Source organism: Rhinoraja longicauda, chromosome 12 (assembly GCF_053455715.1).
Source record: "Rhinoraja longicauda isolate Sanriku21f chromosome 12, sRhiLon1.1, whole genome shotgun sequence".
Lineage (NCBI taxonomy): Eukaryota > Metazoa > Chordata > Chondrichthyes > Rajiformes > Arhynchobatidae > Rhinoraja > Rhinoraja longicauda.
The window spans coordinates 47,056,948-47,074,557 of NC_135964.1; the positions used below are offsets into that span (position 1 = coordinate 47,056,948).

Here is a 17,610-nt window from a genome sequence, read left to right on the forward strand (position 1 = left end):
GTAGAACCAGCCAATCCCCATCGACCAACACTCTCCTCTGCCTAGCAGAGCTGGTTCTTACCCTCAACAACTTCTCCTTTGACTCCTCCCACTTCCTCCAAACCAGAGGCGTAGCTATGGGCACTCGCATGGGCCCTAGCTACGCCTGCCTCTTTGTCGGGTACGTCGAACAATCCCTGTTCCAGACGTACACTGGCCCCATCCCCGAACTCTACCTCCGCTACATCGACGACTGCATTGGTGCTACCTCTTGCACCCATGCAGAACTCACTGACTTCATACACTTCACCTCCAATTTCCATCCTGCCCTTAAATATACCTGGACTATCTCTGACATCTCCCTCCCGTTTCTGGACCTCACCATCTCCATCACAGGAGACAGACTAGTGACGGACATTTATCTGGTCACAGCTATGTCACAGCTATCTGGACTACACTTCTTCCCACCCGGTCCCCTGCAAAAAGTCTATCCCCTACTCCCTATTCCTCCGTCTACGCCGCATCTGCGCCCGGGATGAGGTGTTTCACACCAGGGCTTCCGAGATGTCCTCGTTCTTCAGAAAACGGGGCTTCCCCTCCGCCATTATAGATGAGGCTCTCACTAGGGTCTCTTCTACATCCCGCAGCTCCGCTCTTGCTCCCCCTCCCCCCACTCGCAACAAGGACAGAATCCCCCTCGTTCTCACCTTCCACCCCACCAGCCAGCGGATCCAACATATCATCCACCAACATTTCCGTCACCTACAACGGGACCCCACCACTGGCCATATCTTCCCATCCCCTCCCCTCTCTGCGTTCCGCAGAGACCATTCCCTCCGTAACTCCCTGGTCCACTCGTCCCTTCCTACCCAAACCACCCCAACCCCGGGCACTTTCCCCTGCAACCGCACGAGATGCAACACCTGTCCCTTTACCTCCCCCCTCAACTCCATCCAAGGACCCAAACAGTCTTTCCAGGTGAGACAAAGGTTCACCTGCACCTCCTCCAACCTCATCTATTGCATCCGCTGCTCTAGATGTCAACTTATTTACATCGGCGAAACCAAGCGCAGGCTCGGCGATCGCTTCGCTGAACACCTGCGCTCGGTCCGCATTAACAAAACTGATCTCCCGGTGGCCGAGCACTTTAACTCCCCCTCCCATTCCCAGTCTGACCTTTCTGTCATGGGCCTCCTCCAGTGCCATAGTGAGGCCCGCCGGAAGTTGGAGGAGCAGCACCTCATATTTCGCCTGGGCAGTTTGCAGCCCGGTGGTATGAACGTCGACTTCTCCAACTTTAGATAGCTCTTCTGTCCCTCCCTTCCCCTCCTCCTTCCCAGATCTCCCTCTATCTTCCTGTCTCCACCTATATCCTTCCTTTGTCCCGCCCCCCCTGACATCAGTCTGAAGAAGGGTCTCGACCCGAAACGTCACCCATTCCTTCTCTCCCGAGATGCTGCCTGACCTGCTGAGTTACTCCAGCATTTTGTGAATAAATCGATGTGCTGTATCAGAGATCCTCATCTAATATGTATCTCAGTGCTTATGTACAGTGATAATCGTACTGAACTGCATATAAAAATTAATTCCACTGTACCTCGGTACATGTGACAAATAAAGTACCATACCATTTTAAATCTACCCCCAACTTGCTTTGGCTTTCTAAACACGGGCCCGAGTTTGAAGGTCGTGCCAGCTCTCACAAGTTCACAAGTTATCGGAGTAGAATTAGGCCATTCGGCTCATCGAGTCCGCTCTGCCATTCAATCATGGCTGATCTCTGCCTCCTAATCCCATTTTCCTGCCTTTTCCCCATAACCATCGACACTTGTTGTAATCAAGAATTTGTCTATCTCTGCCGCTAAAAGTATCCACTGACTTGGCCTCTCCAGCCCCTCTGTGGCAATGAGATCCACAGACTAACTACCCTCTGACTGAAGAAGTCCCTCCTCAGCTCCTTTCCAAAAGTGCGGCCTTTAATTCTGCGTCTACGACCTCTGGTCCTAGACTCTCCCACCAGTGGAAACATCCTCTCCACTCCCACTCTGTCCATGCATTTCGTTATTCCCCACCCCAGGAGCACGTACCCGGACTGTAGTGTCCACGCCCCCAGAAGCCAATCGATCAATCCTGCCGTCGGGTCCGTGCTGGAAGTCGACGCTGTACACGGGTTCTTTGTTGTGCCACGCTATCTCGCAGGTGGTAAACTTCATGGCGCCAACGCTGGGAAAGACGGGGGGGGGGAAGAGGAAGAAACGTTAGCTCATCGTATCATGCCTCTTTTTCCATTGTGAGAGCTTTCTAGTTTAATTTGGTTTAGAGATACAGCACGGAAACAGGCCCTTCGGATCACCAAGTCCGCGCCATCCAGCGATTACCCCTCACACTATCCAGCACACACTTGGGACAATTTAACCGAAGAAAATTAGCCTACAAACCTGTAGGTCTTGGGAGTGTGGGAGGAAACCAGAGCACCTGGGAAAAACCCACGCAGGTCACGGGGAGAATGAACAAACAGTGTACAGACAGCACCCGTAGTCAAGATCGAACCCGGGTCTCTGGCGCTTTAAGGCAGCAACTCTACCGCTGCGGCACCGTGCCGCCTTTCTGATTGCATTTGAACACCCTTTTTGAATATTTAGATTTTTTTTAGATTTAGAGATACAGCGCGGGGTCCGCGCCGCCCAGCGATCCCCGCACATTAACACTATCCTACACACACTAGGGACAATTTTACATTTACCCAGTCAATTAACCTACATACCTGTACGCCTTTGGAGTGTGGGAGGAAACCGAAGATCTCGGAGAAAACCCACACAGGTCACGGGGAGAACGTACAAACTCCGTACAGACGGCGCCCGTAGTCAGGATCAAACCTGAGTCTCCGGCGTTGCATTCGCTGTAAGGCAGCAACTTTACCGCTGCGCCACCGTGTCACCGTTTTGGATCGCACCAGGGTGATGTCAGAAGCAGAAGGGCAAACCTCTGGGTTACCCTCTGCCCCGCAGAAAGCATTTTATCGGAATGCATCACAGCATGGTTTGGGAACTGCTCCATCCAAGACTGCAAGAAATTGCAGAGAGTTGTGGACCATCCTGCAAACCAACCGCCCTTCCATTGACTCCATCCACACCACGTTGCCTCGGCAAGGCCAGCAGCATAATCAAGGATGAATCTCACCCCAGTCACTCCATCTTGTCCCCTCTCCCATCAGGCAAGAGGTACAGAAGTGTGAAAACACAGACCTCCAGATTCAGGGACAGTTTCTTCCCAGCTGTTATCAGGCAACTGAACCATCCTACCAACAACTAGAGAGCACTCCTGAACTACAATCTACCCCCATTGGAGACCTTTGAACTATCTTTAATCAGACTTTACCTTGCACTAAATGTTATCCCCTTTATCCTATATCTGTACACTGTGAGTGGCTTGATTATAATCATGTCCAGTCTTCCTGCTGATGGGATAGCACGCAACAAAATGGTGGCAGTGGAGCAGACTAGGTGACAGTGAATGGAAGTGGCAGCCGGTGAGAGGGGAGGGAGCCCCGCGGTGACCAACGCGACCTGTCAGTGGCAGCGGCCTGAAGAAAGCCAGGTCCAGGGGCTACATGTTTTTGGATGACAATAAAGGCTATTCTAATTCTACAAAGTGAGCCGCAACAACAGCCATGGCAGCTGCTGGTGAAGGGCTCGCTGTTGCACCTTGCATTGTTAGCTCCGTCCGCTATAAATCCATTTATAAGGGGGTCTGTACAAAATGAGGGTTTACTGTATTCCCAAGTAATGTTCAAAGGCACATAGTGGTCAGGTTGCATCTCTGGAGAACATGGATAGATGACATTTTGAGTCAGGAAATGTCACCTACCGATACTATCCAGAGATGCTGCCTGACCTGTTGAGTTACTTCAGCATTTTGTGTCTATTTATGTAAACCAGCATTTGCAGTTCCTTACTTCTGTAAGCTACCCATGCGGAATATGAGATGCTGCTCCCCAGTTTGTGTGAGGCCTCACACTGGCAATGGAAGAGGCCCAGGAGAGAAAGTTCAGTTTGACAATAGACAATAGGTGCAGGAGTAGGCCATTCAGCCCTTTGAGCCAGCACCGCCATTCAATGCGATCATGGCTGATCACTCTCAATCAGTACCCCGTTCCTGCCTTCTCCCCATGGGAATGGGAGTTAAAATAGTTTGCAACTGGGAGATCCAGCAGACCTTGGCTAAGTACAAAGCACAAAGTGCTGGAGTAACTCCTCGGGTCAGGCAGCATCTCTGGAGAAAAATGATAGATGTTTTCGGTCGGGACTCAAAATGTCACCCATCCTTTTGTGCTATCTGCTGACCTGTATGAGATGGTTTTCTTTCCTCAAACGGTCTTTCTGTTTGCAGATTTATGAGAAAAAAATCACGCAAATGTTGACCAAGTGTAGGAAGTCGACTGTCGAACAATTGGCCAAGGCCTAAATGTAGAAACAAAGAACTGCAGATGCTGGTTTATACCAGAGAAGCTGCCTGACCCGCTGAGTTACTCTCTGGTATAAACCAGCATCTGCAGTTCTTTGGCAAAGAAACAAGCTTTAAAGTGAACTACCTCAAACTGTTAGCAAAGCTGGAAGGAAATCCGAAGCCCAGCTAAACTAGCCCAATGAATGACAAGGAGTAACTCAGCAGGTCAGGCAGCATCTAGGAGAGGGAATGGGTGACGTTTTGGACCCAAAACTTACTCCAGCATTTTTGTGATACCTTCGATTTGTACCAGCATCTGCAGTTATTTTCCTACACAAGTATGGATTAGATTTGTAGTAGTGATATTACTGACTGTAAGGCTGGATAGAGTTTGCATGCAGTGATATTCCTGACTGTTAGCATACACCCCCTCGGTGGACAGGTGAAGTTTGCAGGAGTGATTTGTAAGTATGGTTAAATTTGTATACAGTGATTTTCATGACTGTAAACATGCATCCCCTCGGTAGATGGGTGAAGTTTGCAGGAGTGATATATTCCTGACTGCAAGTATGGATAAAGTTTGCATGTAGTGATATTTAAAGTTTGCATGCAGTGATACTTTCCTGACAGTAGGCTTGCACCCCCTCGGTGGATGGGTGAAGTTTGGGGGAGTGATATTCCTGACTGGAAGTATGGATAAAGTTTACACGCAGTGATATTCGTGACTGTAAGCATGCACCCCCCTCCCCCCCTCGGTTGCAGACGCCCCGGGGAACGCGTTGTTTCAAATCCGCGCGAGCCATTACCTCTCCCGGGCCAACGTTCCAGCCGCCTGCGACAAACCGCTTTCCCGCGCGCGCGCTCCCCGCCCAACGAGAGGGAAGGGGAGGGGACCCGCCAGGCAAGATGGGCCTCCGCCCGCTCGGCGCGGTCCTCCCACGGCACGGTCCTCCCACAGCGCGCCACCCGGCGAGACGGCGAACTACAGGCGGTGGTCGACCGCGCGGCGCGGCGCGGCGCAGACCCACTACAAACGGGAAAAGTTTTTTTATCCGAGAGGAAACAAACAATTTAGTGGAGCGGACTTCAAACGGTGGGATTTTATTTGTTTCATTTACTTTTTTTAGTTTAGAGAGTAATCCGCCCAGCCAGGGCGTTTGGCTGCAGAAAGAGCATTTTCCCGCTGGAGTGTCGTCCTTTACATTTCCCGCGACCGGCACACGGCGAGTGGGTGTTGCTTTCGCGTTAATTTGAAATAAATGCGGCGAATTCGTCAATAAATGGGTCCCGGGGGGCGGGATTCAAGATGGCGGAGCTGTTGCCGCTGGAAGGTGCTCGGCTGCGCCACCTGGGGGCCGGGACTGGGACACGCAGGCAGCAGGGTGGCAATGGTTCAATGCTACTACAGTACAGTACTGTATTGCAACATGTACCTGTATACAGTGAGACTCTTTGTGCTATACAATCCTGTGAAATCATACTATACATAAGCACAACCATACATAAGCACAGAGAAAGTGTCAGAGGTTATGGGGAGAAGGCAGGATAATCGGTTTCGGAGGCCATTATTGAGTGGCGGAGTAGACTTGATGGGCCGAATAGCCTAATTCTGCCCCATAGCCCTATAGACCATCCAAAATATACACTCATGTTGGATGTGATGGAAGCTATTGTCATATATTTGTCTGCTCCTATCACTTATGAAAGGACACAAAGGCCTGGTATATATAAAATAACTGCAGATGTTGGTACAAATCGAAGGTATTTATTCACAAAATGCTGGAGTAACTCAGCAGGTCAGGCAGTATCTCAGGAGAGAAGGAATGGGTGACATTTCGGGTCGAGACCCTTCTTCAGACGGAGTAACTCAACATAGACACAAAATGCTGGAGTAGCTCAGCCGATCAGGCAGCATCTCTGGATAGAAGGAATGGGTGATGTTTCGGGTCAAGATGCTGTATCTCTAAACAGTTCACTTTTGCCAGGATAGACACAAAATGCTGGAGTCTGAAGTAGGGTCTCAACCCGAAACGTCACCCATTCCTTCTATCCAGAGATGCTGCCTGCATTTTGTGTCTATATCTTCTAAACCAGGATCTGCAGTGCCTTCCTGCACAGGTTAGGCAGCATCTGTGGAGAACATGGACAAGTGACATTTCGGGTCAAGATGCAGTTAAGCATCAAACTATCCTTGTAGGTTGTGTTTGTGAGCAGTTGTACATTGAGGCAAAGAGGTGACTAACTCTGGGCAGCTTTTACTAACTCTGAGCCTCTTGCAGCGTGGAAATAGGTCCTTTGGACCAGATTGTAGATGAATGTCGATCAGGTGTTCCTGAGGCACCAACGTGGAGGCCTGCAAATTTCTGTATAATAATAACCTATATCTTTGCCACCTCCCCTACCCCTGCCCCCGATCCAATCTAATTTAATACTGTGAGGCCACAGATTTCCAGCCCAGTCTTAAAACTCCTGGTCTCCACCCCGACACTATTGTTTTGTTTTTCCCCTCCTTTTTGCTTTTGTTGCTGCTTCCATCAGCCCCATGTCCTTGCCCAGCTTCTGATATCTTGCCTTCTTATATTTCCATGGTTGAAAACAATTTTTGGAAATTATTTAAGTGGAGACACGGTGGCGCAGCGGTAGAGTTGCTGCCTTACAGCGAATGCAGCGCCGGAGACTCAGGTTCGATCCTGACTACGGGCGCCGTCTGTACGAAGTTTGTACGTTCTCCCCGTGACCTGCGTGGGTTTTCTCCGAGATCTTCGGTTTCCTCCCACACTCCAAAGACGTACAGGTATGTAGGTTAATTGGCTGTGCAAATGTTTTTTTTTAAATTGTCCCTAGTGTGTTCCGGATTGTGTTAATGTGCGGGCTGAGCGGCGCGGACCAGGTGGGCCAAACGGCCTGTTTCTGCGCTGTATCTCTAAAAAATTTAAAATAAGTGGATAGCTTTGGAGAAGGATGTAGTTGAAGTTTAAAGTACACATGCCGGGCCTTAAATACCGCATTCCATCTCCTACCATGTCAGCTCCAATCTGCCTTGACAACATTACCATCTTTGGCAGTCTTGGGATTAAATAATCTACGTGTCTGAACACATCAACATCTTCCATGCTGACCATCCACTCTTTGCTCACCATAAACCTCCTGATCTCTCCAGCGTGCATCCCATTTGGCATTTAGCCACCCAATCATCTAGACTATAGTGACACAAGATACTGCAGATGCTAGAATCTTGTGTAAAACACAGGGTGTTGGAATGGCTCAGCTGATAAGGCAACATCTTCAGAGGGAATGTCAGGTCACGTTCCCTGTCAATTCCCTCCAGAGATGCTGCCTGACGTGCTGAGTCACTCCAGCACTTTGTGTGTTATCTCGTCTATAGACTCTGCTCTGTCTTTGCCTCACACTGTGTCTACAATCGATCCGTTTTAAAACTGTTACAATTTGTTTCATTGGGTTGTTTAAATTAATACTGACTAGCTAATTAAATTATTGCATCGTATAGGAGGCGCATTCCCAATCTCGTTGTACCCCTGTACAATGACACTAAAGATATATTGTATTGTATTGTATTGTCTCGTCTTCAGCTCCTCTGAAAATTACCGCTTTTGGGATGTAGCTCTTGTTTTGTGTTCTTCTTGTTTGTTTGACAAATTAGTTGGGAACCAATGAAGAAAATAAACATTATACACTGGCTTCTGATTCCAGAGACTCTGCTGGCCATCATTAGAATGGATGTCTTGCTGGAACATATGTACAGCTAAATTTGAAACTTGGATTATTATTACCAAAATGCAAATTAAAAGCTTATATTTGGCACACCAGAATAGAAAGGTGGGATTTTATTTTGCATATTATTCAAAGCTGCAGCAGAGACGAAGCACAAATCAATGGATTGGAGAAAATACTACATTCATATTAGAGATCGAGCGGCACGGTGGCGCAGCAGTAGAGTTGCTGCCTTACAGCGAATGCAGCGCCACAGACTCAGGTTCGATCCTGACTAAGGGCGTCGTCTGTACGGAGTTTGTATGTTCTCCCCGTGACCTGCGTGGGTTTTCTCCGAGATCTTCGGTTTTCGCCCTCACTCCAAAGACCTACAGATATGTCGGTTAATTGGCTGGACAAATGTTTTAAAAAATTGTCCCTAGTATTAGGATAGTGTTAGTGTGTGGGGATCACTGGGCGGCGCAGACCCGGTGGGCCGAAGGGCCTGTTTCTGCGCTGTATCTCTAAATCTAAAAAAAATCTAAATCTAAAAAAAAGATCGATATTTATATTCATCAAATTTGTTGGATGCCAAGTGAACACGATTCAGCTAGTCTGCACGCTGGTCCTTCTTCCCAAGGCTGCAGCTTTTTGTGATGTGACTTAATGCATTTGACATTTTGCGGTATCTTTTGCTGTCCCTCATCATATCGGGTTTCCCAAGTGTGGAAGTGTAACAGGGCGAGTACAAAAAAATGAACTGCTGAAAGAACTCAAGTGGGTCAGGCAGCATCTGTGCAGGCAAAGGGATGATTTGATGTTTTGGGTCGAGACTTGGAAGCTTGCCTCCCCAACCAGCTGTATTTTGCAACCTGCACAAGATAAGGTGGTGATGGCAAGAAATAGCTCATGGCACCTTCTTTGACTATTTTTAGTCACTTCTTTCTTTTAGAACAGCTCTTTCCTATCCCATCTTGTCTCCTTTTCAAAATTTTCATTCTTATCCACCCTCTTAGAGTTTATACTTTTTTGTTTTATCTTCAAGGCGTCTTGTGCCATTTGTTCAGTGGCAAATCTCGTTTGAAACGCCATTATTTTACCGAATGAAACAACTAATGTGGACCTTCAAACTGCAGGCCCAGTCATGAGTGCTCCTCTCAGATTTGCATTTGTGCCACTGTCTTCCTTTGAAACAAGTGTTACAAGTATGCAAACATTGTCATGGGATTTAAAAAAATATATCAAAGTATACTTTATTCATTATATAGTAAATGCAATCAGTGCGCGTCTTTCACTAAATTCATTGTACTATCAAGTCAATACATTCTCGTACAAAGCATCAATGCCACTCATCTTTCCTCTTTAAATAGTATACCCGGATGAGTTTTAGAAGCTATCCAAGTCAAGTCAAGTTTATTTGTCACATACACATAAATGTGTAGGGAAATTAAAGATTACCCACAGTCCAACAATAAGAGCAATAAAAATAAGCGATAACACACACAATCATAAACCAACATCAAATAAAAAGAAACATCCATCACAGTGAGTCTCCTCCAGTCCCTTCCTCACTGTGATGGAAGGCCAGAATGTCTTTTCTCTTCCCCTGCCGTCTTCTCCGGCGGTCAGGCTGTTGATGTTGCCACGTTCCAGGCCGCACGGTGAAAGGTCCGCGGCGGGCCGACCCAAGCCCCGCGATTCGGGGCGGTCGAAGACGCCGCCGCTGCCCGTCGGGGCGGTCGTGGTTCCCGACATTGAAGCCCCCGCCGGGCGGAGAAAATCCCGCGGCCTATTTCAGGCGGAGCCGGACGGTGAAAGGTTCGCGGCGGGCCGACCCCAGCCCCGCGATTCGGGGCGGGCAAAGACGCTGCCGATGCCGGAGCTTCCGATGTCGGCCCCCACCCAGGGCAGGGGGCTGCGAGCTTCCGACGTCCATGTGGCCGGAGCCTCCACAGGCGAGTCCCAGGTGGAGGCCGCCAGCTCCAGGGGTTTGGCCAATGGGAGGCTGCAGGTCGCGTCTCCGTTCGGAAGAGACAATTTTATATTTACAGTTCCCGTTTCCCCCCCCCCCCCATTGTACACAACCCCAAAAAAACGACATCACATTTACACTACAATCAAGATAAAAAAACAACATAAAAACACAAAGACAGACGGACTGCAGGTAAGCCGCAGCTGTGAGGGCAGCGCAGGCGCAGAGCTGTGTGGGACAAGTTTGTTTAGAGAGGGTGTTGGATGCCACTGGAATGTGCTGCCAGGGCTGTGGTGGGGGCAGATATGCTAGTGGTGTTTAACAAGCTTTTGGATAAGCACATGGATATGCAAAGATTGGAGGGATATGCATCACGTGCAGGCATAGGCATTGTGGGCTGAAGGGCCTGTTCCTGCGCTGTGCTGCTCTATGTTCTGTGTGCATATCTGGTAGAGACCGGGCACAGGGCACAACCCCTCTGAGTCCAGTGGTAGCAGAACTTCGGACTTTGATCCTTCCCCAAAGACTTTTTGCAGTGGCTGCTCCAAGCTAGAGTACATCTCTCAGCACATACTCCAGCACCTTGGAAAGTGCCGATCAATAGCATTCACTTGTGAATGATTCCTTACACTGAAAGGACAACGAGTTTAAGGCAGACCAAAGTGCAATCTTTCATCGAGTGGAAAACCTACCACCATCCACGTCCCAGATGCCTGTTACAGCAAAATAATCAGAAGATTCTGCAAAATATCTAATGCATTGAGTACATCACCAATTGGCCTCGTTCCTTTGGAAAGCGGGAAGCTCATTTGTGGACTTGTTGAATTATGTTCACTTGATCATGCAACAAATTTTGGCACTATTGGATATAAAATGCAATAAAGACCTAAAAGGTATTTAGATAAGCACACAAACGGGTAGGGATGGAAGGATATAGTCAACATGCTGACACATGGGATTAGTTTACATTGGATTGATACGTAGTCAAGGGTTGAAGACCTGTTCCTGTGCTGTATTGTTCTAATTTATGCAGTACTTCCTCTTCAGTTTAGAATATATTACGCAAAATTATGGACTGCCTTCCTATCGTGGGTGTGTCAATGTAAATTTTGTATTTATATTTTGGTGTATAGTTTCGGTTTTAGTTATATCTATGTATTGTCATGACACCCATTCTAATGGTAGCCATTTGATTCCAAGTTGCAATCTCCCAATTAATTTGTTCATGAAATTGCATAACTTTTTTATTGAGACCTTCCGAGTGAAATACTGTCATCCGCTTAACACCTGATTTGGAACCAAGAACGTGCATTTATTTCAAGCAAATTTATATGAAGACCTTGCTTTGCATGTTGCGGGTTTTACAATGTCATGCATTCAAAATCACTTTACATGTAATGTGTGAGTGCCAGCAGCCTATTGCACACAGCAACCTTCATAAGTCACAACATAGCAAAGGGCAGTTATGCTTTTTTTTCCATCTTTGTATGAAATAGCAGGAGAGCATTCGGAAGATTGGGTCTATGCTGGATCTTGGAGAGTGAGCCGTTTATTCCCATTCCTCCACTTATTTCCCTGTAACCTAGTCGCTTTCTCACCTGGGCATAATTTTCCTGCCACCCACCAGCCCTAGGGGCAATTTATAGTGGTCCATTAACCTAACAACCCACATCAGGAATACAGAATTAACGGGGGCTTCTTAAGAAAGTAACTGGGATGATGCAGAGTGGGTGTGGAATAATACTAATGGGCAAGGGGAAGGAAAATCTTCAAATATTTTATTAGCAGCTTCAATTAAAGAAGGTAAAAACGCAAAGAGGGGATTCTTTGGGACAAAAAAGGTCAATCTTGAAGTTTGAAGTTTGATTTGATTAGAAGTTGAAGTTTGATTTGATTAGAAGTTGAAGTTTGAAGTTTGATTTGATTAGAAGTTGAAGTTCGATTTGATTAGAAGTTGAAGTTTGATTTGATTAGAAGTTTGAAGTTTGATTTGATTAGAAGTTGAAGTTGAAGTTTGATTTGATTAGAAGTTGAAGTTTGATTTGATTAGAAGTTGAAGTTTGATTTGATTAGAAGTTGAAGTTTGAAGTTGATTTGATTAGAAGTTTGAAGTTTGATTTGATTAGAAGTTGAAGTTCGATTTGATTAGAAGTTGAAGTTTGAAGTTTGATTTGATTAGAAGTTGAAGTTTGATTTGATTAGAAGTTGAAGTTTGAAGTTTGATTTGATTAGAAGTTGAAGTTTGAAGTTTGATTTGATTAGAAGTTGAAGTTCGATTTGATTAGAAGTTGAAGTTTGAAGTTTGATTTGATTAGAAGTTGAAGTTTGAAGTTTGATTTGATTAGAAGTTGAAGTTTGAAGTTGATTTGATTAGAAGTTTGAAGTTTAATTTGATTAGAAGTTGAAGTTTGAAGTTTGATTTGATTAGAAGTTGAAGTTTGATTTGATTAGAAGTTGCAGTTCGATTTGATAAGAAGTTGAAGTTGATTTGATTAGAAGTTTGAAGTTTGATTTGATTAGAAGTTGAAGTTTGAAGTTGATTTGATTAGAAGTTTGAAGTTTGATTTGATTAGAAGTTGAAGTTTGATTTGATTAGAAGTTGAAGTTTGAAGTTTGATTTGATTAGAAGTTGAAGTTTGATCTGATTAGAGAAAATACTACATTCATATTAGAGATCGAGCGGCACGGTGGCGCAGCAGTAGAGTTGCTGCCTTACAGCGAATGCAGCGCCGGAGACTCAGGTTCGATCCTGACTAAGGGCGTCGTCTGTACGGAGTTTGTATGTTCTCCCCGTGACCTGCGTGGGTTTTCTCCGAGATCTTCGGTTTTCGCCCACACTCCAAAGACCTACAGATATGTCGGTTAATTGGCTGGACAAATGTTTTTTTTAAAATTGTCCCTAGTGTGTTCCGGATTGTGTTAATGTGCGGGCTGAGCGGCGCGGACCAGGTGGGCCAAACGGCCTGTTTCTGCGCTGTATCTCTAAAAAATTTAAAATAAGTGGATAGCTTTGGAGAAGGATGTAGTTGAAGTTTAAAGTACACATGCCGGGCCTTAAATACCGCATTCCATCTCCTACCATGTCAGCTCCAATCTGCCTTGACAACATTACCATCTTTGGCAGTCTTGGGATTAAATAATCTACGTGTCTGAACACATCAACATCTTCCATGCTGACCATCCACTCTTTGCTCACCATAAACCTCCTGATCTCTCCAGCGTGCATCCCATTTGGCATTTAGCCACCCAATCATCTAGACTATAGTGACACAAGATACTGCAGATGCTAGAATCTTGTGTAAAACACAGGGTGTTGGAATGGCTCAGCTGATAAGGCAACATCTTCAGAGGGAATGTCAGGTCACGTTCCCTGTCAATTCCCTCCAGAGATGCTGCCTGACGTGCTGAGTCACTCCAGCACTTTGTGTGTTATCTCGTCTATAGACTCTGCTCTGTCTTTGCCTCACACTGTGTCTACAATCGATCCGTTTTAAAACTGTTACAATTTGTTTCATTGGGTTGTTTAAATTAATACTGACTAGCTAATTAAATTATTGCATCGTATAGGAGGCGCATTCCCAATCTCGTTGTACCCCTGTACAATGACACTAAAGATATATTGTATTGTATTGTATTGTCTCGTCTTCAGCTCCTCTGAAAATTACCGCTTTTGGGATGTAGCTCTTGTTTTGTGTTCTTCTTGTTTGTTTGACAAATTAGTTGGGAACCAATGAAGAAAATAAACATTATACACTGGCTTCTGATTCCAGAGACTCTGCTGGCCATCATTAGAATGGATGTCTTGCTGGAACATATGTACAGCTAAATTTGAAACTTGGATTATTATTACCAAAATGCAAATTAAAAGCTTATATTTGGCACACCAGAATAGAAAGGTGGGATTTTATTTTGCATATTATTCAAAGCTGCAGCAGAGACGAAGCACAAATCAATGGATTGGAGAAAATACTACATTCATATTAGAGATCGAGCGGCACGGTGGCGCAGCAGTAGAGTTGCTGCCTTACAGCGAATGCAGCGCCACAGACTCAGGTTCGATCCTGACTAAGGGCGTCGTCTGTACGGAGTTTGTATGTTCTCCCCGTGACCTGCGTGGGTTTTCTCCGAGATCTTCGGTTTTCGCCCTCACTCCAAAGACCTACAGATATGTCGGTTAATTGGCTGGACAAATGTTTTAAAAAATTGTCCCTAGTATTAGGATAGTGTTAGTGTGTGGGGATCACTGGGCGGCGCAGACCCGGTGGGCCGAAGGGCCTGTTTCTGCGCTGTATCTCTAAATCTAAAAAAAATCTAAATCTAAAAAAAAGATCGATATTTATATTCATCAAATTTGTTGGATGCCAAGTGAACACGATTCAGCTAGTCTGCACGCTGGTCCTTCTTCCCAAGGCTGCAGCTTTTTGTGATGTGACTTAATGCATTTGACATTTTGCGGTATCTTTTGCTGTCCCTCATCATATCGGGTTTCCCAAGTGTGGAAGTGTAACAGGGCGAGTACAAAAAAATGAACTGCTGAAAGAACTCAAGTGGGTCAGGCAGCATCTGTGCAGGCAAAGGGATGATTTGATGTTTTGGGTCGAGACTTGGAAGCTTGCCTCCCCAACCAGCTGTATTTTGCAACCTGCACAAGATAAGGTGGTGATGGCAAGAAATAGCTCATGGCACCTTCTTTGACTATTTTTAGTCACTTCTTTCTTTTAGAACAGCTCTTTCCTATCCCATCTTGTCTCCTTTTCAAAATTTTCATTCTTATCCACCCTCTTAGAGTTTATACTTTTTTGTTTTATCTTCAAGGCGTCTTGTGCCATTTGTTCAGTGGCAAATCTCGTTTGAAACGCCATTATTTTACCGAATGAAACAACTAATGTGGACCTTCAAACTGCAGGCCCAGTCATGAGTGCTCCTCTCAGATTTGCATTTGTGCCACTGTCTTCCTTTGAAACAAGTGTTACAAGTATGCAAACATTGTCATGGGATTTAAAAAAATATATCAAAGTATACTTTATTCATTATATAGTAAATGCAATCAGTGCGCGTCTTTCACTAAATTCATTGTACTATCAAGTCAATACATTCTCGTACAAAGCATCAATGCCACTCATCTTTCCTCTTTAAATAGTATACCCGGATGAGTTTTAGAAGCTATCCAAGTCAAGTCAAGTTTATTTGTCACATACACATAAATGTGTAGGGAAATTAAAGATTACCCACAGTCCAACAATAAGAGCAATAAAAATAAGCGATAACACACACAATCATAAACCAACATCAAATAAAAAGAAACATCCATCACAGTGAGTCTCCTCCAGTCCCTTCCTCACTGTGATGGAAGGCCAGAATGTCTTTTCTCTTCCCCTGCCGTCTTCTCCGGCGGTCAGGCTGTTGATGTTGCCACGTTCCAGGCCGCACGGTGAAAGGTCCGCGGCGGGCCGACCCAAGCCCCGCGATTCGGGGCGGTCGAAGACGCCGCCGCTGCCCGTCGGGGCGGTCGTGGTTCCCGACATTGAAGCCCCCGCCGGGCGGAGAAAATCCCGCGGCCTATTTCAGGCGGAGCCGGACGGTGAAAGGTTCGCGGCGGGCCGACCCCAGCCCCGCGATTCGGGGCGGGCAAAGACGCTGCCGATGCCGGAGCTTCCGATGTCGGCCCCCACCCAGGGCAGGGGGCTGCGAGCTTCCGACGTCCATGTGGCCGGAGCCTCCACAGGCGAGTCCCAGGTGGAGGCCGCCAGCTCCAGGGGTTTGGCCAATGGGAGGCTGCAGGTCGCGTCTCCGTTCGGAAGAGACAATTTTATATTTACAGTTCCCGTTTCCCCCCCCCCCCCATTGTACACAACCCCAAAAAACGACATCACATTTACACTACAATCAAGACAAAAAAACAACATAAAAACACAAAGACAGACGGACTGCAGGTAAGCCGCAGCTGTGAGGGCAGCGCAGGCGCAGAGCTGTGTGGGACAAGTTTGTTTAGAGAGGGTGTTGGATGCCACTGGAATGTGCTGCCAGGGCTGTGGTGGGGGCAGATATGCTAGTGGTGTTTAACAAGCTTTTGGATAAGCACATGGATATGCAAAGATTGGAGGGATATGCATCACGTGCAGGCATAGGCATTGTGGGCTGAAGGGCCTGTTCCTGCGCTGTGCTGCTCTATGTTCTGTGTGCATATCTGGTAGAGACCGGGCACAGGGCACAACCCCTCTGAGTCCAGTGGTAGCAGAACTTCGGACTTTGATCCTTCCCCAAAGACTTTTTGCAGTGGCTGCTCCAAGCTAGAGTACATCTCTCAGCACATACTCCAGCACCTTGGAAAGTGCCGATCAATAGCATTCACTTGTGAATGATTCCTTACACTGAAAGGACAACGAGTTTAAGGCAGACCAAAGTGCAATCTTTCATCGAGTGGAAAACCTACCACCATCCACGTCCCAGATGCCTGTTACAGCAAAATAATCAGAAGATTCTGCAAAATATCTAATGCATTGAGTACATCACCAATTGGCCTCGTTCCTTTGGAAAGCGGGAAGCTCATTTGTGGACTTGTTGAATTATGTTCACTTGATCATGCAACAAATTTTGGCACTATTGGATATAAAATGCAATAAAGACCTAAAAGGTATTTAGATAAGCACACAAACGGGTAGGGATGGAAGGATATAGTCAACATGCTGACACATGGGATTAGTTTACATTGGATTGATACGTAGTCAAGGGTTGAAGACCTGTTCCTGTGCTGTATTGTTCTAATTTATGCAGTACTTCCTCTTCAGTTTAGAATATATTACGCAAAATTATGGACTGCCTTCCTATCGTGGGTGTGTCAATGTAAATTTTGTATTTATATTTTGGTGTATAGTTTCGGTTTTAGTTATATCTATGTATTGTCATGACACCCATTCTAATGGTAGCCATTTGATTCCAAGTTGCAATCTCCCAATTAATTTGTTCATGAAATTGCATAACTTTTTTATTGAGACCTTCCGAGTGAAATACTGTCATCCGCTTAACACCTGATTTGGAACCAAGAACGTGCATTTATTTCAAGCAAATTTATATGAAGACCTTGCTTTGCATGTTGCGGGTTTTACAATGTCATGCATTCAAAATCACTTTACATGTAATGTGTGAGTGCCAGCAGCCTATTGCACACAGCAACCTTCATAAGTCACAACATAGCAAAGGGCAGTTATGCTTTTTTTTCCATCTTTGTATGAAATAGCAGGAGAGCATTCGGAAGATTGGGTCTATGCTGGATCTTGGAGAGTGAGCCGTTTATTCCCATTCCTCCACTTATTTCCCTGTAACCTAGTCGCTTTCTCACCTGGGCATAATTTTCCTGCCACCCACCAGCCCTAGGGGCAATTTATAGTGGTCCATTAACCTAACAACCCACATCAGGAATACAGAATTAACGGGGGCTTCTTAAGAAAGTAACTGGGATGATGCAGAGTGGGTGTGGAATAATACTAATGGGCAAGGGGAAG

The 17,610-nt window shown here is 46.0% G+C and overlaps 1 protein-coding gene and 1 long non-coding RNA gene across 3 annotated transcripts in view; one reads left to right on the plus strand and one right to left on the minus strand.

Annotated features, from left to right (window-relative positions):
* chaf1b (chromatin assembly factor 1, subunit B) overlaps nucleotides 1–5,702 on the minus strand; it is a 42,943-nt gene extending 37,241 nt beyond the window's left edge. The window contains exons 1-2 of one of the 2 annotated variants that reach the window (XM_078409686.1): nucleotides 5,544–5,702; nucleotides 2,067–2,202 (exon numbers count right to left, since the gene is read on the minus strand). In XM_078409686.1, the coding sequence (XP_078265812.1) occupies nucleotides 2,067–2,192 (126 nt within the window). In that variant the 5' untranslated portion in view covers nucleotides 2,193–2,202; nucleotides 5,544–5,702. Of the gene's footprint in view, nucleotides 1–2,066; nucleotides 2,203–5,231; nucleotides 5,305–5,543 lie in introns of those variants that run through there. The other variant, XM_078409685.1, reaches the window with a different exon arrangement.
* The window catches only part of LOC144598993 (uncharacterized), a 54,521-nt gene continuing 42,307 nt past the window's right edge, over nucleotides 5,397–17,610 (plus strand). Inside the window, exon 1 of the long non-coding RNA XR_013547939.1 lies at nucleotides 5,397–5,518. This is a non-coding gene — a long non-coding RNA (uncharacterized LOC144598993). The remainder of the gene's footprint in view (nucleotides 5,519–17,610) is intronic.